Genomic DNA, 22,142 nt, shown 5'->3' with positions numbered 1-22,142 from the left:
GTCATTATTTATTGGTCACAGTTTAAGCACATAAAAAAATTAGAATATTTACAGATTTAAAATGAAATTACATTTCTGCACTGTAAAATACTCACAACTATTCAACTCACATTAAGCTCCAGGGGTAGGAACCATACATAAATCAAAAAACAGTAAAGTGCATATTTGAGAAACCTCCCCATATCATTGTTATTTCTGATAGAAAGGGAAGGGAGAAACTGCACTTTTCAGTCCCCCCTACACACACACACACACACACACACACACACACACACACACACACACTTCCTATTATGTACACAAAAGTGACAAACATTTTAAAACTTATGGAGATATTCTGCCTCACAAACAGTTCAGACTCCAACAAATAGAAAACAAAAGGACACATCCTAAAATGACTCAAATACACACTACATACAGTATGCAACAAGAAACATTACACATCCCAGGAGTCACTACATACACGATGCCCTGAAGAGATCAGCTTTGTGTTCGCTATAATCCATCGAGCCTTCAAATGATCCGAGAGGCGGCCGGCATATTGTCCACACATCTGACTATCATCTGCCAGGGACGGTGGTCGGGGCTAAGGGAAGTTGCTGGCGTTTGACCAGCTCTCATCACTCTGTGTCTCTCACGCTCTCTCACACACACACAGTGAGGGTCACATAGTGTGGTAGAGGGTGCTGACAGTCCGTTTCTTCAGCCTACGTAGGGGGTGTGTCCTTCCATACTGCTGTTGTGTTGCCACGGAGATCAGGTCAGACTTCAGCGAGAGGGCATGGCCAGAGTCAGGATGTTTCTCCTTCTGCCAGCCTTGATTGGACGTAGGAGAATGCAAGTGTTCTGAGGGTGTGTCCCCGCTCTCACAAGGCCTCTCCGCTCTGTTGGTGAGGGACTCTTGCCTGCTGGTCGAGACAGAAGGACTCAGGGCATTGTGAAACAGCACCCTCAGTTTCCTGGAGGACTCGTCAGCTTCTGTGGAAGGAAGGAGAAGTTCCACAGCGGGTGTCGCCGGAGAGGTGGGGCTAATATCCCAATTGGTCAGGTCATTGGCCGACAGGTCTAAGCAGCCCAGCTTAGCCAATGAGGCAGAGCGCTTCATCAGGGAGGGCGGTGTCAGCCCAGCCTGGCGAATCCGTGCCTCCACCTCCCTGGCTCTCTGCCTTTCGCCACCCCTGACCCTCTTCTGCCTCGCCTGTGTACCTTCCCCCCACACCTGGCCCACACACCTGGGTACCTTGGCTCCGCCACCGCTCACCTGGCGAAGGAACGCCCCCAGCTCCCGCAGAGTTTCCCATGTCTCCCTCATGTGATCATCACCGGGGGGTCCTCGACCCGGAAGACTGTCCCAGTCTGTGCCCGACTCAAACTCTGTCACCCCCTCCAGACACAGGAAATCCACTGAAGAGAGGGAGGCGAGGGCGGAGTTTAGGGTAGGATGGAGAGGGGTGATGGGGGAAGAGTGTTGGGGGGTCATGGGGGAAGACTGTTGGGGGGTCATGGGGGTAGGGTGGAGGGTAGATGCAAGGCTGCCATCACTAAGGTTGTGTTTGTGCATTTGAACACTGTCTTCATGTAAACCTCTCCAAGCCTCCTGTCCTCCATCTTCCTCCATAGGACTGCAGCCCCCACCCTTTTCCTGCACAGTGCTAACCTCTGACCCCTGCGGGCCGAGTGGTGCATTCTGGGGGTTGGAGTTTGTCTCTGGCAAGGGGTTAGAGGCAGGAGGGGAGTGTTCTCTTGAGTGAGGTAAGAGAGGGGAGCGACGATGGGGGTGGGTGGGGGGGAGGGAAGGTGGAGGTGGGGAAGGGGAGTCCTGCCTCATTCGCTGCTCCAGCTGTTGGGTGACGCGGCGCACAGAGCCCATCGCCCAATCAGCAGAGTGGGAGACTGCTTCCATCTCTTCTGCTTCGTCCTTCACTTCTTCTTTGACAACGTCCACTTCCTGTTGTGACTCTGCATCTTTGCCCTCTACTTCCTGGTTTGACTGACCCACTGCGTGGTCCTGGGAAGCAGTAGGCTCTGGTTGGCTGGGAGGGCCAGGGGGAGGGGCCACGGTGTGCGTCATGGACTCCAGTTCTGTGACTATGAGGTGAACAGAGACAATGCTCTCCTGAGAGAAAGAAGAACAGCAATCAGTACAATAAATAACAATATAGAAGTAGTCCTTTTGCAAGTTGGTAGCCTAAATTCATTTTCTTAAGATCCCCACTAAGACCACTGGGTGGCGATGTTGGAGAACACAAAACTCACAACTGAATCTATTAGGTACTTATATCTTCAGGGCATGGATTCTACCAGTCAGAAACGTTCCACGGGTATGTTGTTCCATGCTAATGGCATCATGCAGTTGCTGCAGATTGGACTGGCTCATCTTAGTTAGCATTTTTCTTTTTTTTTGCCCATAGATTTTGTAATTTTTTTGTCACTCAAATATCACATGAATACACATTAGACATGACAAAATGTGTAGAATTGCAAGAAAATTAGCTTTAAAAAACACAACAATTCTCTTTGCACCCCTTGACAAAATGTAAAGAACTGCAGGAAATAAGCTTTAAAGCAAAATTCTTTCCAACAAGAGCAGTGTGAACAGTTTGTGGTGTCATGAACGGTACTTGTGTCCATAGAAAGAGGTGGGTGCTAGCAGGAGGTGCGGGATGTTCCCCAATGCTGGAAGGGGGGCCACGAGTGAAAACATTTGGGAATCCCCGATTTAGCAGATGCTGTTATCCAGACTGACTTACAGACAGATTTTTCACCTAGTCGACACAGGATTTGTACCAGCAACCTTTCGGTTACTGGCCCAACGCTCTTAACCCGCTAGGCTGACAGACATCCAGTTTAGCTGTTAGCAGTGGAACACATCAAATCAAATCAAATTTTATTTGTCACATACACATGGTTAGCAGATGTTAATGCGAGTGTAGCGAAATGCTTGTAATGTAGCATGCATGTAATGCATGTAATGTAATCCGTGACAAAGAGCAACGACTTGTGCATTCCGAGATGCCATTCTGCACACCACTGTTGTACTGCACTGTTGTCTGTCTGTTTGGGGCCCGCCTGTTAGCTTGCACCCTTCTCCTTTGACCTCTCTGCCGCGGACTTGATATCTTGTGTTTATCGTACCGTTCTCGGTAAACCCAAGACACTGTCGTGCGTGAAAAGCCCAGGAGGGCAGCCGTTTCTGAGATACTGGCACCGACAATCATACCACGCTCAAAGTTGCTTAGGTCAGTCGTTTTGCCCATTCTAACGTTCAATCAAACAGTAACTGAATGCCTCGATGCCCGTCTGCCTGCTTTACATAGCAAGCCACAGCTACATGACTCACTGTCTGTAGGAGCGATGCATTTTTGTGAACAGGATAATAACCTGTCCGGTGAGTGTATTTCTATATGAACATGCTTCTGTGTGGAACAGTTGTATTGCAACTTCAGATAGTCAAACCCTAATTAAATCACAAATTGCCTTTATTACAGTGCAAAGACTCATCATAGGATTTGATCAAAATCATTAAAATTGTCTCACCCTCTTCCTCTCCTCTACCTCCTCCTCCTCCTCTCCCTCCCCAGTCGCCACAACAGAGGGGTCCTCCTGCTGCTGCTCCTGTCCTGGATCCCTGGGTATGGGCTGAGGTGTCTGCTGCAGTGCCTGATCAGAAAGGCAACGGGTCCTCCCATCCTGAGTCAGGCCCTGGAACTTCTCTCTGGCGCTGAAGAAGTTGATGTGGTCTGTGCTGAGAGCCGAGGACCTCTCCGCCTCGAGAGCAGGGTCCTGTTGGGATGCTGAACTGTCCAATGATGCCCCAGGTAACCGCTGGTCACAGTCTAGTTTCTTGTCAGGCACTGGTGTGGACGGCTCTTGTGGTCCTGCTGTTTGTGTGCTTGTTTCCGGGGTCATCGACGATGACTCAGGCACGGATGGTGTCACCTGCAGCTGGCAGTATTTTTCCTTAGGCAAGGTGGTGGATGGCTCCTTGGCTTTCGGAGTCTCGTCTTCATCGGAGGAGGTTGGAAGGGCGGCGGGGGAGACAAGGTGGTGTTGGATAGGGGGCGGATGAGGGCGCCTGACCGGCACGGTCTCCGCCACGGTGACAGTGGAAATGTCAGGCACCACGGTGGCCGCCCGCGGCTGAGGGAGAGGGGTTGAGTGGTCCTCTTCATAATCACACAGGCCGTTGGAGAGAGGGGGTGACTGGGAACACACAGACTCCCCATGGGCCTGGGAACCAGTGGAGGCAGTAGTTGCTGCTGCTGTTGAAGGATTCTGGTCCCCAGTACCCAATGACTGGTCCCCAGTACCCAATGACTGGTCTCCAGTACCCAATGACTGGTCCCCACTACCCAATGACTGGTCCCCACTACCCAATGACTGGTCCCCACTACCCAATGACTGGTCCCCACTACCCAATGACTGGTCCCCACTACCCAATGACTGGTCTCCAGCACCCAATGACTGGTCCCCAGTACCCAATGACTGGTCCCCACTACCCAATGACTGGTCCCCACTACCCAATGACTGGTCCCCACTACCCAATGACTGGTCCCCAGTACCCAATGACTGGTCCCCAGTACCCAATGACTGGTCTCCACTACCCAATGACTGGTCCCCACTACCCAATGACTGGTCCCCAGTACCCAATGACTGGTCCCCACTACCCAATGACTGGTCCCCAGTACCCAATGACTGGTCCCCAGTACCCAATGACTGGTCCCCAGTACCCAATGACTGGTCCCCACTACCCAATGACTGGTCTCCAGTACCCAATGACTGGTCCCCAGTACCCAATGACTGGTCTCCAGCACCCAATGACTGGTCTCCAGTACCCAATGACTGGTCCCCACTACCCAATGACTGGTCCCCAGCACCCAATGACTGGTCCCCACTACCCAATGACTGGTCTCCAGCACCCAATGACTGGTCCCCAGTTGTGGAAGTCAACAGAGCATCAGTCCTAGTCTCCTGGTTAGTGTCCAGAATATTCTCCTGGGTAGCAGTAGCATTGGGCAGGCTACTGGACTGTACCACCTTCCCTGCACTAGAAGGGGTCCCACACTCAGAGATGGACCGCACCACCTGGCCCGTGTTGGAGGGGGATCCCAGCGGCTGCAGCAGCTCCTGCAGGGAGGGGGCGGCGGGGCTGTTACCCTGGTTACGAGGGTCGGAGCGGCCCAGGGTGTGGGGGTGTTGGACGGTCTTACATAGTGGCTCGTGGTGCTCCGATAGGTCACTGTCCGAGTGGGAACGCCACAGCTTGTTGTGTCTCTGCTTACTGGGGGGTGAGGGGGGTAGTAGAGAGAGGGAGAGAAAAGGTAGTGGGGAGAGAGAGGGTAAGAGAGAGAAGGGGGGTGGAAGAGTAGTAGAGAGAGGGGGTGGAAGAGTAGTAGAGAGAGGGAGAGAAAAGGTAGTGAGGAGAGGGGGAGAAAGGGTAGTGAGGAGAGGGGGAGAAAGGGTAGTGAGGAGAGGGGGAGAAAGGGTAGTGAGGAGAGGGGGGGGGGGTGGAAGAGATGGAGAGAGGCAGGGGAGAAAGGAAAGAATGACCAAAGAGGAAGAAAGAGGGAATCGAGAGATCAACATTAAATACTTGTTTCTGGTAGGCTCCTCTGTCCAGCTCCATACCAGACTGGTAGTTCCCCTGACTCATTGGTAGTTCCCCTGACTCATTGGTAGTTCCCCTGACTCATTGGTAGTTCCCCTGACTCATTGGTAGTTCCCCTGACTCATTGGTAGTTCCCCTGACTCATTGGTAGTTCCCCTGACTCATTGGTAGTTCCCCTGACTCATTGGTAGTTCCCCTGACTCATTGGTAGTTCCCCTGACTCATTGGTAGTTCCCCTGACTCATGGGTAATTCACACACGTGTACAAAATATTAGGAACATATTCTTAACATTAAGTTGCACCCTTTTTGCCCTCAAAACAGTCTTAATTCTTTGAGGCATGGACTCTACAAGGTGTTGAAAGCTGCCCAAGGTGGCTGGATGACCTTTGGGTGGTGGACAATTCTTGTACACACAAGAAACTGTTGAGTGAAAAACCCAGCAGAGTTGCAGTTCTTGACACAAACCAGTGCGCCCGGCACCTATAACCCGTCTCCTCTCCTTCATCTACAATGACTGAAATGGATTTAACAGCAGTAAGGAAACATAGATTCACCTGGTCAGTCTCATGGAAACAAAAGTGTGTTTCTCACAACTATCATCTGCTTAGAACGTCTTTACTAGGTATGTGCTGTGAGTGACAAACAATGCCACCTGAGTGAGAGAGTGTGTGAGAGAGAATGGGTACGTGTGTTAGCTAGTGCAGTGTGTACCTGGCCAGCAGTATGCCCTGGTACTCCTCTAGCTGTCTCATGAAGGAGGGGTTAGGTTTGGTGACAGCACGGCGCTCCTTAACGTAGTTGAATGCTCTCTCCAGGTCCCAGCCGTACTCCTTCATAGCGTAGGCTATCACCGTGGACGCAGAGCGACTCACACCCATCTTACAGTGAACCAAACACTTAGCTCCTGCTTTCCTACAGGGACACAGACCGAGACATTATTTAACACAGACACACTCTATAACTGGTTAAGGTAATGACATAGGAGCACAGAGATCAGAGACGTTAGAGAGATAGACAAAAGATGGCAGAGAAACACAGAGACCCATCTCTAGGAATATGAGAAAGATGTGAGAGTTGAGAGAAAGAGAGTTGAGAGAAAGAGAGTTGAGAGAAAGAGAGTTGAGAAAAAGAGAGTTGAGAAAAAGAGAGCGTTGAAAGAGAGCGAGAGAGAGTCCACAGAGGCCAGTCCAGTAGTGACTCACCTGGCTCTGGAGATGAACTTGTAGGTGTCGTTCCAATAGGCCAGCAGGTCTGTAGCCTCCTCATCATACACACGGATGTTATGATACTCAAACACACCTGGGAAGAAGTTGTCAATCTCCCTCGTCACGTTCAGAATATACTGCACACTGAGGAGGATGAGGGAGAGAAAAGGGAAGGAATGAGGGAGAGAAAAGGGAAGGAATGAAGGGAGAAAGAGGAACAAGGGTAGGAGAAAGGTGACCAGGTTGTCATTATAGAGAGGCAATGGAAATATCAATAGAATTGAGATTTTGAATTGTATGAGCAGTGCAGTATGGGAGCAGTAGTTCTCTAGAACAAGCCTTACCCACTGTTCTGCAGCTCTTCCAGATTGGATGCGTTCCACTCAGAGCCCTGGAGGGAAACAAAAAAAACACTAAGATCAGTTCCACTCAGAGCCCTGGAGGGAAACAAAAAAACCACTAAGATCAGTTCCACTCCAGTCCAGCTTCTTTTCCCAATGTCCCTTTACACTTTCAGGTCAGGGGGAAGCCAGTTTAATGGACGACAATAATAGCCAGTTAAACAATAAGTATTACTAGAGAAAAGACTGGGATAGAATCAGAGACGAGAACGCCAGAGAGATCGATCGACCGACCTACCAGGCAAACATGGTCAAATATCTCAGTGGGACTGTCCATCTGACCCAGGATCAGAATCATCTCCTTGTCTATGTACTCCTTAAACTCACACAGGTTACACACCATGTGCACCTCCAGCTCTGTGCGGATCTAGGACAGAACACGCAGGTTATACACTCATACACACAACGTGCATTTCCACCACGCTACTAACAGGAAATGTAAAAACTATGACAGCTTGTTATGAACACACACACCTCTTTGCAGGTGACATTCTCAAGGTCTTTATGCATCATGATCTCTCTCAGACGAGTCTTGATGAGCCGCTCTGTCCGCTCTCTCTCCGTCGGCCTGGGAACACACAGCGGGAAGTGTGAGATCACCCTCCCTCCTTCCTGGACTTCAAACGATGACCCTTCCAGCTTTCTTTCTGCCCCTTCTTCGCCCCTCCCCTTCTGCCCCTTCCTTCGCCCCTTCCCTTCTGCCCCTTCCTTCGCCCCTTCCCTTCTGCCCCTTCCTTCGCCCCTTCCCTCTTCCATCACCCCCCCTTCGCCCCTCCCCTTCCTTTCCTTCGCCCCACCCCTTTCTTCTCCCCTTTCTTCGCCCCACCCCTTTCTTCTCCCCTCCCCTCGCCCCTCGCCTTCCTTCTCCCCTCCCCTTCAGTCGCCCCGCCCCTTCCTTCTCCCCCTTCCTTCCGCGCCCCTCCCCTTCCTTCTCCCCTCCCCCCTTCTTCTCCCTTCCTTCGCCCCTTCCTTCTCCCTTCCCCCTCCCCTCCTTCGCCCCCCTCCTTTCCTTCTCCCCCGCCCCTCCCCTTCGCCCTTCCTTCACCCCGCCCCTTTCTTCTCCCCCTCCCCCTCCCCTTCGCCCTTCCTTCACCCCCGCCCCTTTCTTCTCCCCTCCCCCTCCCCTTTCTTCTCCCCTTCCTTCGCCCCTCCCCTTCCTTCTCCCCTTCCTTCTCCCCTCCCCTCCCTTCGCCCCTTCCTTCTCCCCTCCCCTCCCTTCGCCCCTTCCCTTTCTTCTCCCCCTCCCCTCCCCCTTCGCCCCTCCCCTTCCCTCCTCCCCCGCCCCTTCCTTTCCTTCCTTCGCCCCTCCCCTTTCTTTCTCCCCCCTCCCCTTTCTTTGCCCTTCCCCCCCTTCTCCCCGCCCCTTCTCCCCTCCACTTCCTTCCCCGCCCCGCCCCTTTCTTCTCCCTTCCTTTGTCCCGCCCCTTTCTTCTCCCTCCCCCCTCCTTCGCCCCTTCTCCCTCCCCCTCCCCCCTTTCTTCTCCCTTCGCCCCTCCCCTTCCTTCTCCCTCCCCGCCCCTTCTCCCTCCCCTTTCTCCCTTCGCCCCCCTCCCCTTCCTTCCCTCCCCTCCCCGCCCCTTCCTCCCCTCCCCGCCCCTTCTCCCCTCCCCTTTCTCCCGCCCGCCCCTCCCGCCCCTTCTCCCTCCCCTTTCTCTACTTCGCCCCTCCCCGCCCCTTCTCCCCTCCCCTTCCCTTCTCCCCTCCCCGCCCCTTCTCCCCTCCCCTTTCTCCCTTCGCCCCTCCCCTTTCTCCCTTCGCCCCTCCCCCCCCCTTCTCCCCTCCCCCCTTTCTCCCTTCTCCCTCCCCCTTCTCCCCTCCCCCTTTCTCCCTTCGCCCCCCTCCTTCCCTTCCTTTTTCCTTCGCCCCTCCCCTTCCCTTCACCCTTCCTTCGCCCCTTCCTTCGCCCCGCCCCTTCCTTTCTTCGCCCCTCCCCTTCCTTCGCCTCTCCCCGCCCCTTCTTCTCCCCTTCCTTTCCTTCGCCCCTCCCCTTTCTTCTCCCTCCCTTTCTTCTCCCTTCCTTTCCTTCGCCCCCCCTCCCCTTTCTTCTCCCTCGCCCCGCCCATTTCTTCTCCCCTTTCTTCGCCCCTTCCCTCTCCCCTCCCCTTTCTTCGCCCCCCTCCCCTTCCTTCGCCCCTCCTTCGCCCCGCCCCTCCCTTCACCCCTCCTTTGCCCCTCCCCTTTCTTCACCCCTCCTTCGCCCCCCTCCCCTTTCTTCACCCCGCCCCTTCCTTCGCCCCTGCCTTCTCCCCGCCCCTTCCGTCGCCCCTCCCCTTTCTTCACCCCGCCCATTCCTTTCCTTCGCCCCTCCCCTTTCTTCACCCCCTCCCTTCCTTTGCCCCTCCCCTTTCTTCACCCCTCCCCTTCCTTTGCCCCTCCTTTCTTCTCCCTTCCTTCGCCCCTTCTTTCTTCTCCCTTCCTTCGCCCCTTCCTCCACCCCTCCCCCCTTCACCCCTCCCCCCCGCCCCTCCTTTTCGCCCCCCCTTCCCTTCCTCCTCCGCCCTCCCCTTTCTTTGCCCCTCCCCTTTCTTCGCCCCTCCCCTTTCTTCTCCCCTCCCCTTCTGCCCTTTTTCAGGCCATAAACCACAGAGCTATATAATATTGTGTGGTACACACCTGTGAATATGTAGTGGTGTGTGTGTGTGTTGTGTATAGTGGCGTGTGTACAGTGTACACCAGCACTGTGTGAGATTTCAACAACAACTATTTCTAGAAGGTCACATTCAGGTCCATAGAAACATCACGGATGTTAAAACCCTCCCTCTTAATCCACGTTCACTTAATTAGGCCGTTAAACAAGAACTTGATGACAGAGATAGTTAGTCCTCAGGACCAGAGACCCAACATTTCAGGAAGACTTGTGAAGCTGGTTGTAGCTCAGTCAACATCTGAACAATACATGTCTCTAGTGACTACATACATTTTGTTTTACTGCACATCGGCGATGTGTTGATTATGGGACCTCAAGTGATAAACATTTCCAATGTACTGATTACGCACACGGGACATAAACATCAAGGGTGAAACTCACGCGTCACACAGCGCGTTTATGACACTCACACGTCAGAGAACATCACGGGAGAGTCGGCACGATGTGATTGGACGTCCTGCATGGCGTTCCACTCGTTGATGCGTGATTGGTCAGAGGAGACCCGGCTCTGGTAGTAGCTGACCCAGGTCAGGAACAGGCTGCCGGGGAAGTAGTTATGGCAACGAGCCACCTCACACGCCTTGTGGAGCGACTGCAGAGCAGACCTGGGAGAGGAGAGAAATGGAGGGATGGAGAGAGATCAGCAGAGAAGGATGGAGAGACCGTGGATGGGTGGGGGGGGGTGTGACATTGATGAGAAATTGAGAAGATCAAACAGTAAATGATATGCAAGGTAAAATAACAAAGAGGTGCCTCAGACATTAGCTAGCATGGTGGAAACAAACCAAAAACAGAACATTATGAAGAGTGTACTCACCACATGGCCTGCACCGACACAGGCTTGAATACATGGATCCGGTTATCAGTGGACACACTGAAACCCCTGACAGAGAGAGAGAAATAAGCACTCATAAGGATTTACAAGGTCCCCTTTTCCTGAAAGTCCTGTGAAACACATCTGTGGAGATGAGTGTGTCCTTGTCAGTATGGTGTGTGTGTCCTTGTCAGTATGGTGTGTGTGTCCCTGTCAGTATGGTGTGTGTGTCCTTGTCAGTATGGTGTGTGTGTCCCTGTCAGTATGGTGTGTGTGTGTCCCTGTCAGTATGGTGTGTGTGTGTGTCCCTGTCAGTATGGTGTGTGTGTCCCTGTCAGTATGGTGTGTATGTGTGAGAGACATTGTTACCCGTCTCCATCCAGGTGTATCAGTGAGTCGCTCCATAGAGGGAGAACCAGCCCCACCGAGCACGAGCTGGAAGACCAACACAATAAGCCGGTGTTACTACACCACATTGCTCTGTGATTGTCCAACACGATCTCTGAGTCCACACACACCTGTCTGCAGGACTGAAGTCCATACCCAGCACCAAGCTCTCCTCAGTGTCCTGACGGCCGTTAGTGGAGACCACCACCATGTAACGAGTCCCCTGGTACACGGTACTCTCCAACCGGACAGCCTAGAGAGAGAGAGAGAGAGAAAGGAGGAGGGAAGTACAGAGAGAAAGGAGGAGGGAAGTACAGAGAGAAAGGAGGAGGGAAGTACAGAGAGAAAGGAGGAGGGAAGTACAGAGAGAAAAGAGGAGGGAAGTACAGAGAGAAAGGAGGAGGGAAGTACAGAGAGAAAAGAGGAGGGAAGTACAGAGAGAAAAGAGGAGGGAAGTACAGAGAGAAAGGAGGAGGGAAGTACAGAGAGAGTGAAGGAAAGGAAGCGTGAAAACCAGATCTTGACTATTACGTTGACGAGAACTATGTTTGTGTTTTGATCATGCAGTGTGTGTGTGTGTTTACTCACCAGTTTGATGTTGTCCTCTGGTCGGAGGAGAGTGAACATGGTCTGCAGGTGCTGCTGGAGGTCACCTGGAGAGACGCGCGCACGCACGCACACACATACAAACACTTAACACTGCATTCTGTGTTCCCATGATAACCACCACCACACTGTACCATTCCACTCTATAGCATCCTTATTGCATGTACAGACTTTGCATATCTGCTCATTAATAAATGCTAATCTCTTCTCTTTGTCACATTAATGCTTTATCACGGGCATCTTTTCATTACTCGCTCCTCTAATTGAAACACCAATTAGGGAATTTCTCATGGCCACGGTGCTTTGCTTGCTCTTTGCGGTCTAAGCCACATAACTGGTTTCACAACTGCTGACGTCAAAAAAGGGCTTTATAAAATACATTTCAATGATTGATCTGGACATGAAACTACCGTGCTCAGTTTCCCATTACGTGTCTACTCCGTACTGTACCTGCATGTTTGCTGCGGAGCTGAGCGAAGGGGAAGCAGAAGTAGGGGAGGAGCCATTTCCCCGGGGCAGGAAGAGGGCGGCGCCTTTCACTGTCAGGAAGCTCTCACTGATACTGGAGAGAGAGTGAGGGACAAGAGGGAGAGATGGAGCGGAGGAAGAGTTAAAATGCTTTCACAACAACCAATACAATCATATCGATTATGGTAGAACCGCCCAGTCTGCTGCCCCTGAGGCAGGGCAGTGTAGCTGAGGAATAACAGGGGGAAGAGGAGGTCGCTGAGAGACAGAGCGGAACAAAAGCAGACCGTTCCGTGCCCCTGACTCGCTTCCAGGTTCTAGCACACCACTACATATGGGTTGTTGTCTGATGACAGGATGTTCTCTTAAACGCTACAGGCTAAGGGGCGATGTTCTCTTTACCGCTACATGCTAAGGGCCGATGTTCTCTTTACCGCTACATGCTAAGGGCCGATGTTCTCTTTACCGCTACAAGCTAAGGGCCGATGTTCTCTTAAACGCTACAGGCTAAGGGGCGATGTTCTCTTTACCGCTACATGCTAAGGGCCGATGTTCTCTTTACCGCTACATGCTAAGGGCCGATGTTCTCTTTACCGCTACATGCTAAGGGCCGATGTTCTCTTTAACGCTACAGGCTAAGGGGCGATGTTCTCTTTAACGCTACAGGCTAAGGGGCGATGTTCTCTTTAACGCTACAGGCTAAGGGGCGATGTTCTCTTAAACGCTACAGGCTAAGGGGTGTGTGAACCAGGAAGGAACAAGGAAAATTCGGACAAGTGTGGACTTTGCCGGTCCCCACAAGGAAAAATACTTTTAGGTTTACAACTAGGGTTAGGAGTTAAGTTAAGGAAAATAGGATTTTGAATGGGGATCAAATTGTTTTGTCCCTACAATGAGAGTAAAACAAGTGTGTGTGTGTGTGTGTGTGTGTGTGTGTGTGTGTGTGTGTGTGGTGTTCAACCTTCCCAAGTTCTCACGTCACCCCGCTCCTCCGCTCTCTCCACTGGCTTCCAGTTGAAGCTCGCATCCGCTACAAGACCATGGTGCTTGCCTACGGAGCTGTGAGGGGAACGGCACCGCAGTACCTCCAGGCTCTGATCAGGCCCTACACCCAAGCAAGGGCACTGCGTTCATCCACCTCTGGCCTGCTCGCCTCCCTACCATTGAGGAAGTACAGTTCCTGCTCAGCCCAGTCAAAACTGTTCGCTGCTCTGGCCCCCCAATGGTGGAACAAACTCCCTCACGACGCCAGGACAGCGGAGTCAATCACCACCTTCCGGAGACACCTGAAACCCCACCTCTTCAAGGAATACCTAGGATAGGATAAGTAATCCTTCTCACCCCCCTTAATGATTTAGATGCACTATTGTAAAGTGGCTGTTCCACTGGATGTCAGAAGGTGAATTCACCAATTTGTAAGTCGCTCTGGATAAGAGCGTCTGCTAAATGACTTAAATGTAAATGTAAATGTGTGTGTTCTCATGCAATGGACCTCCTTGGTGTCAAACTAACCTAGTACCAAAACAGCAAAGCCAGGTGGAGCGCCTGACCCACCCATCCCGTCTAAAATTACAATTCCACACAAACACCCTGAGCACTTGAGCCTGACAAATGAGCCTGGCTGACATCTCAATTTAAAGCTGCAATATGAAACTTCTTTGGGGTGGTGACCAGACCAAATTCTCACAGAAATATGAGTTATAGATCTGTCATTCTCATTGAAAACAAGTCTAAGTGGTAGATCTGTTCTATGTGCACCATTTATATGCTTCCTGTTCTTAAGTTTAGTTTTTGCACACCAGCTTCAAACAGCTGAAAATACTATATTTTTTGTTATGGAACAGATTTTACAGTGGTTTAGATGGTACAATGATTATCTACACTAAACTTGCTTGTTTTGACACAAACTGAAACTAGGCGAACTATTAGCATTTTTGCAACCAGGAAAATGGTAGAGCGATTTCTGCATAGTGCAACTTCAACATGGTTGTAAATGTATCTCATCTGTATCACTGAATTTGCACAAAGACTCATCCCAAATTGAATTCCGCTGCTCTACAGATCGCTCCAGGGAAGAAATGCTAGTAGGTGTGGTATTTGGCCGGAGCGATGTGGTAAGTCAGGCCATCACTGAATACCTACAGTAATCAGAAAGACGACTTAACAGTACAGGCCCATAGGGCTTTGGACAAAAGTAGTGCGTCATATAGGGAATAGGGTGCCATTTGGGACAAGGCTCCTACTGTACAGTAATCTACTGTACTCCCAACTGTCTACTTGCGGTGGGCTTCCATGTTTTATCCTGCAGGCTGAAGCTGACCTCAGTTCTAAAGGCATTCATGTACTGGTCTGCAGTAGAATACAGTACTGAAGGTAGAGTACTGGTCTGCAGTAGAATACAGTACTGAAGGTAGAGTACTGGTCTGCAGTAGAATACAGTACTGAAGGTAGAGTACTGGTCTGCAGTAGAATACAGTACTGAAGGTAGAGTACTGGTCTGCAGTAGAATACAGTACTGAAGGTAGAGTACTGGTCTGCAGTAGAATACAGTACTGAAGGTAGAGTACTGGTCTGCAGTAGAATACAGTACTGAAGGTAGAGTACTGGTCTGCAGTAGAATACAGTACTGAAGGTAGAGTACTGGTCTGCAGTAGAATACAGTACTGAAGGTAGAGTACTGGTCTGCAGTACTGAAGGTAGAGTACTGGTCTGCAGTAGAATACAGTACTGAAGGTAGAGTACTGGTCTGCAGTAGAATACAGTACTGAAGGTAGAGTACTGGTCTGCAGTAGAATACAGTACTGAAGGTAGAGTACTGGTCTGCAGTAGAATACAGTACTGAAGGTAGAGTACTGGTCTGCAGTAGAATACAGTACTGAAGGTAGAGTACTGGTCTGCAGTAGAATACAGTACTGAAGGTAGAGTACTGGTCTGCAGTAGAATACAGTACTGAAGGTAGAGTACTGGTCTGCAGTAGAATACAGTACTGAAGGTAGAGTACTGGTCTGCAGTAGAATACAGTACTGAAGGTAGAGTACTGGTCTGCAGTAGAATACAGTACTGAAGGTAGAGTACTGGTCTGCAGTAGAATACAGTACTGAAGGTAGAGTACTGGTCTGCAGTAGAATACAGTACTGAAGGTAGAGTACTGGTCTGCAGTAGAATAGAGTACTGAAGGTAGAGTACTGGTCTGCAGTAGAATACAGTACTGAAGGTAGAGTACTGGTCTGCAGTAGAATACAGTACTGAAGGTAGAGTACTGGTCTGCAGTAGAATACAGTACTGAAGGTAGAGTACTGGTCTGCAGTAGAATAGAGTACTGAAGGTAGAGTACTGGTCTGCAGTAGAATAGAGTACTGAAGGTAGAGTACTGGTCTGCAGTAGAATACAGTACTGAAGGTAGAGTACTGGTCTGCAGTAGAATACAGTACTGAAGGTAGAGTACTGGTCTGCAGTAGAATACAGGTCTGAAGGCCGTAGATTAATGTGGGAAACTGAGCTACAGTATGGGTCTGAAGCAGTGCAAACTGCGCTTTCAGACCAAAACACTGAACACACCTGCCACTTAATACCTCTGCCATGTTCCCTACCACACGTTACACAAAACACAGTTTGTGGACAAAATACACTTTTTCCATACTCTGAATCTATGAGTTTTTAACCTGAGCAACACTGTTTACTTTCATCGTGACAACACACCATCCGCCATAACATGGACACACACAGGGAGAGGGGACACGCACAGGGAGAGAGAATACACAAAGACACACACGGAAATGTGCTTTCAAACACACAGCTGGTTCCAATTTTGTGGTGGCTTAACTGTACTGGACATGCTCATAAACTAACTAACGAACGAGGGGGAGAGAGAGGAGCTTAAAAACACAGGTCAAGAAAACAATGTGAGACCTCTGCACGGCCATCTTTAAACCTGACCCTCCTCTACAGTGCTTCATTCAGCCACTCTCTTTCTACTACTGTCACTAGCTTATGTCTTTGGCCTTTATACAACATTAGGCACAAACCTATATTAGATAAAGTAATGATATTTCTATGGGCTTACCCATCGGTCTAACTAACCCAGAAGGCCATGTAGCTGCACTTACGGAAACATGTGAAAGTGTTTTACATGTTATTACTGCAGGGGTTCTCAAAGTATATATTAAAAGACGTTTGAATGTTTAAACGACTTTTGGCCAACGGATCCGTTGAATACGTTTAAAGTGTGTAAAACAAAACAAAAAGGTGATATTACTCATATTAGAATGCATGTTCTTAAACCTGGCAACATGGGCCTGGGAGGCTCACTGGGATATAGGTATCCCACAGTACTCCACCAATTATCAATTTTTCAACCGAATACTATTCCCCAGTTCATTTTTACATAAATGCACTGCAACTTAAAGATCAAATGGACCCATTTAAATCACAATATCCAATCATTTCTGGGAAACAATTAAGTACCTTTTTTGCTTACTACATTATTCCATATGTTTTATTTTATAATTTTGATGTCTTCACTATTATTCTATAGCAAAAATAAAAATAAAAACCCTTGAATGAGTAGGTGTGTCCAAACTTCTGACTGGTACTGTATGTTTCCCATTCCAATAAAGCCCTTTGAATTGGAGACCGAGCGAGAGAGGGACAGAGCGAGAAAAACAGAGCGAGGGAGATGGAGACAAAGAGAGAGAGAAACAGAGAGAGGGACAGAGCGAGAAAAACAGATCGAGCGAGACGGAGACAAAGAAAGAGAGAGGGACAGAGAGAAAGAGCAAGCAAGACAGACAAAGAGAGAGAGAGGGACAGAGAGAAAAACAGAGCGAGCGAGGCAGACAAAGAGAGAGAGAGAAACAGAGAGAGGGACAGAGAGAGAAAAACAGAGCGAGCGAGGCAGAGACAAAGAGAGAGAGAGAAACAGAGAGAGGGACAGAGAGAGAAAAACAGAGCGAGACAGAGACAAAGAGAGAAAGAGAAAAACAGAGCGAGCGAGACAGAGACAGCTGTTTACTAATGTTTCCCCTGTTTATTTCCCTTTTGTTCATTGTCTATTCCATTTGCTTTGGCAATGTAAACCTGTTTCCCAAACGTACGTTTGGACTTTAACTATTTGCACATAATGACATTTGTAAAGTCTTTATTATTTTGGAACTTGTGAGTGTAATATTTACTGTTCATTTTTATTGTTTAATTCATCTTTGTTTATTATCTACTTCACATGCTTTGGCAGTGTTAACATATGTTTCCCATGACAAAGACCTTGTTTGAAATTGAATTGAGAGAAACAGAGACAGAGCGAGAGAGAAACAGAGAGAGCAAGAGAAACAGAGAGAGCGAGAGAGAAACAAAGAGAGAGAAACAGAGAGAGTAATCCAACAATTTGTATGCAACGATCTTCTCCATTTCAAATCTTCTCCCTCGTTGATCGATACAGGCGAGTGTCATCATGACATGCGGCACATTGGTCTCAGTGAGCAGAGATTTGAAATATAAAAATGGAAGCGTAGACATGGTTGGATTACTTCATGGAGCAAATATATATATATATATATATATATATATATATAATTTGAATTTATAATATGTTCCATTATTAAAAACGCACCACCTGCAACTGGACGCAACGACATCTTAGAATATACCCAGATGATATCGCCAAGTTAAGGTTGGTCGAGAATTCTCTGTCCTACACCAAACACGACTTGACCTGCAACTCCCAGTAAGTAATGGACACCAAAAATCTGTGGTTAAATCACATTATCTGGGCTCCTAAGTGGCACAGTGCTCTAAGGCACTGCAGCATCTCAGTGCTAGAGGCATCACTACAGACACCCTGGTCCGAATCCAGGCTGTATTTTAATGAGCAGGCTTTCTTCATGATTTGTTTTTATTTCGAATGGAGCAAGATTAAGCTGATTCCGGATGTGGAAACTGCCTGGAAATTATTTCATATTCTTTTCATATTTCCAAATAGTAAACAAACATGCCCCATTCCACAGTTTCAGGGTTAAAGGGAGGGATAATCCATGGTTTTCTTCTGAGCTGTCTTGTATTACTCACGAACGTAATCTAGCCTGGGCTAAAGCAAGGAAATCATGCTCTGATGCTGATTGGCTTCTTTTTAGCCAGTTACAAAACGTGTCATTTTCATCTCAGGAAGGCCAAGTCTGAATATTGTATGTGTTACCACTGAACCGGAATGACCCTAGAACGTTCTGGAAGGCTATTAAGTCTGTCTGGTAACAGCAATGTTAATGAAATTACTGTCACATGTACTGAATATGACAAAACTGGAATGCTGAATTGTTTCAATGAGCACTTTGTATCATCTGGTAGGCTGATTGATTCAGTGTCCTCTGTCTCTGTACAACCCTGTGTGGATGAACCAGTGAGAGCTGGTCAAACTTTCAGCTTTTTGCCATTCTCAGTACAGGTGGTACATAAAGCCCAGATATCCTTAGATCGGAGAAAGCCTGCAGGTCCTGATCTTCTGGATCCCTGCTTTGTAAAACTGGCAGCTGATTTCGTAGCTGAACCACTTACAATCTCTGTTCAATCTCACCCTGGAATGTAATGAAATTCACAAAATCTGAAAATCAGGATTTGTCCTACCACTTAAAAGGGGTGAGATCCAACTCTTAAATAATTATAGGCCAATCTCAAAGCTGTCACTCCTGGTGAAAATACTTGAAACCTTTGAGTGAACAGCTAAAATAGTTTTTATATACTAACTCTATTTGATCAATGTACCAGTCGGGCTTCAGGAAGAAGCATAGCACAATTACAACAGCCATGAAGATTTTAAATTATATCACTGAAGCCCTTGACAAAAAAACAGCACAACATACCTTGTGTCAATTGAAGCTTATCCTCAATACTGAAAGCAAGAAATAAACTTCTGAACCTTTCACCACCTGTCAGGGCAATGAGATAGAGACTGTAACCTCATATAAATATCTTGGAATTTTAATTGATTACGGCCTCTTAAATTGCATATTCAACAACTTACATTTATGCCTATACTAGACTAAGGGGATATTTTATATATGAATGCTTCCGCTCAGTGTTTGAGATCAATTGACACCCTTTATCATGGAGCATTGAGATTTATTTTAAAACTGCAAAACCCTCACGCACCACCACACTTTATATACAAGGATCGGCTGGCCTTCTCTACTCAATCGTATACTCAGTCACTGGTATACTTTTACTTACAAAGCCATTTTGGGGTTTCCTACCATTTTATTTTGACATTTTTATTGTTCAGAAATGTGGTAGGTATTCTTCATTTGCAGGACTTTATCCTGCTAACCGTTCCAAATGTCTGAACTGAATTTGGTAAAAGGGCTTTTATGTACTCTGCGCCATCGTCTTAGAACACCTTAAAAAAAATGTTCAACTGGAAGAACTTGTCCCTATTGGTGTTTATAAATCATTGATGAAAGATTGAGGCTGATTCCCTGACCTGTCAATGTTTTTTAATTTGATGTTTTATGATAGTTATACTCTTGTTAATGTTTTTTTTTACTAGATCACCTGTAGTTTTCATGTCTGTCTAAATGTGTAATGACATGGTGCTGCCTATCTTGGCCAGGACGCTCTTGAAAAGTACATTTCAAAATCTCAAATGAGCCCTTCCTGATTAAATAACGGCGAAATAAAAAATGTAGCTAAATGTAAATGCAGCATTTGAGTTGTCTGCTTCGCTGCAAACTGACTGGGGTATATGAAGGTAGAGATGGGAGCAGGGCTCAACTGGAGCCGTTAACTGCAAACTTACAGCTGATCAATCTTGCTCTGGGAGATGACAGAGTCCTCTATGAAGTACGGTGTCAAGGCGTAGAAGCACCGGACCGGAGAGCTCCGTGGAGACGGGGCTACAACACCGGGAGGCATCGCTGCGATGTGGAGGACGGGAGTGGGTCGACCTGTGGTTCTGTGGCGAGGCTTGCTTCACTCCAGAGCGGCCATGTGATTGGTTACGCACGGGTGACTATGAACCGCTGTACAGCACTGACCACGATCGGGGACACACCGAAAAACACGCCACTGATGTCTAGTTTTAGAACCTCAAACTCTTATTTCATCCAGATACACGGTTCAAGCACGAGCACCAAATCACTAGCACACCAAACAACGCGAGTCCGCTGTGTTTAGTCCAAAGTCAACATATGTAATAACACTAACATAATAAAATGTAAACAAATAAAATCAATATAAAAACAGAAGATCAACGTTTCACAATTCATCTTCAGATACACTTCATTATCGGTGCCAAATAAACGCTTGACTGGATGAAGAGGCTGGAGAGACTGATCCCTGTGAGCTGCATTCTGTTCAGATGATGAGCTCCTGAATGTTCCCAACCCGCAGTTGGGCTGCGGTAAATACTACTTCCCGGGAGAAAGGGAGGGGACTGCGCACATGTGCTTCAATCCAGGCTCCGCAGGGATAGAAGGTGTCGCGCTGAAGCCATAAACACTGATCTTAGATCGGCGTTGGTGGTTCTCCCCAATGATCGTTATGGTTACAGGATGTGGAGGAAAGCTGATCCTAGATCTGCGCCAAAAGGTCGCCTTCTGCCTTGCGGCAGCGACACACGACACGGCTGTTTTCAGCTTCCTTCCAGTAAGAACGTGACGAAAACAAAACACGGAACAAAGATTGGGAAATCCAACAGCAATCAGATAACACGAGGAGAACATGAGCCAGGTCCTAGCCGGGGTTGTTTATCTGGTTGTGAAGCAAGCATGTTGATTTCAATGTATTAGGTGGCCTACGCCTACATTTCATGTTGTGGAAAATACAGGCTTAAACCAACAAACATGTTCATATTCTCAGCTGTCAAATGACAACAAGTAGCATCCTAATCCTACCACATTGTGTGTTAGTCTGTGTATGATGTTTTGTAATTGCTTGTATAGTCTCAGGGTGTGTCTGGCTGAATGTTTGTGTCTGTTGTCCTCCACCCTCAACTATGTGGTATAGAGGAAAGACCATGAGGTGTAGTGGTTAGATTGATTATGGCTCAGTAGTGTGCAGCGATGCTGCTGTAGTGCCCTTGATTAACCTGATGAGCCGGACACACACACACACAAGATTGAATCCTTCCATGATCACATGCAATCTACCAATTTAATTTCAAATCACAGCCATTTAATCCTAACATATAGATAGCAGATGTATATAGAATAGATAAGGTTATATACAGTGGGGCAAAAAAGTATTTAGTCAGCTACCAATTGTGCAAGTTCTCCCACTTAAAAAGATGAGGCCTGTAATTTTCATCATAGGTACACTTCAACTATGACAGACAAAATGAGAAAAAAAAAATCCAGAAAATCACATTGTAGGATTTTTTAATGAATTTATTTGCAAATTATGGTGGAAAATAAGTTGGCTGACTAAATACTTTTTGCCCCACTGTATAATGATGAGTGGTTCCAATAAGCTAATAATATAATATTCAGAGCTGTTAAAGCCTGGATACAACAGCTGACGACAGAGAAACCCTTCATCCTCTGATTGGAAGAAGAACACTCATGACCCAATCATCACCTTCCTGCTCCATCGCTCTTTATTTCTCCTCCACTTACCACATTCTTTTCTCCCTCATATCACTACACGTCTTCTCTCTTTCAAATCGTTCCATCTCTAACAAGCACACACACAAAAACACACACACGGAGGATATTGCTGTGCTTGCGGAAACCTTGTTCACTATGGAGCTGAGCTCATGTTTGCAGAACTGTGAGTGGGAAAGCAGGAAAAGGTGCAGTGTGTGTACACACACACACACACACACACACACGGGAATGTTCCTCTTCCTAGCTCAGGATTTCCCAAACTCAGTCCTCGGGACCCCAAGGGTTTTTTGCCCCAGCACTACACAACTGATTCAAATCAAACCTTGATTAGTTGATTTGAAAATCAGCTGTGTAGCACCAGGGCAACAACCAAAACATGCACCCCTTGGGGACCTGAGGACTGAGTTTGGGAAACCC

General features: G+C 48.2%; 1 protein-coding gene across 1 annotated transcript; it reads right to left on the bottom strand.

Moving 5' to 3' along the window:
• Window positions 1-20,243, bottom strand: LOC135534562 (uncharacterized). Its single transcript, XM_064961515.1, is given in 15 exon segments — window positions 1-2,116; window positions 3,538-5,281; window positions 6,322-6,522; window positions 6,813-6,959; window positions 7,160-7,206; window positions 7,455-7,583; window positions 7,691-7,784; window positions 10,274-10,468; window positions 10,681-10,746; window positions 11,047-11,112; window positions 11,196-11,317; window positions 11,653-11,717; window positions 12,121-12,150; window positions 12,153-12,232; window positions 19,919-20,243. Coding segments are annotated over 15 exon segments (4,554 nt in total). The 5' UTR covers window positions 20,035-20,243; the 3' UTR covers window positions 1-664.
• Between the last annotated feature and the right edge of the window lie 1,899 nt (window positions 20,244-22,142).

This window comes from Oncorhynchus masou, unplaced genomic scaffold, assembly GCF_036934945.1.
Source record: "Oncorhynchus masou masou isolate Uvic2021 unplaced genomic scaffold, UVic_Omas_1.1 unplaced_scaffold_3580, whole genome shotgun sequence".
NCBI classification, from domain to species: Eukaryota; Metazoa; Chordata; class Actinopteri; order Salmoniformes; family Salmonidae; genus Oncorhynchus; species Oncorhynchus masou.
The sequence above is the reverse complement of the archived record's forward strand: the minus strand, read 5'-3'. Positions and strand labels throughout refer to the sequence as shown.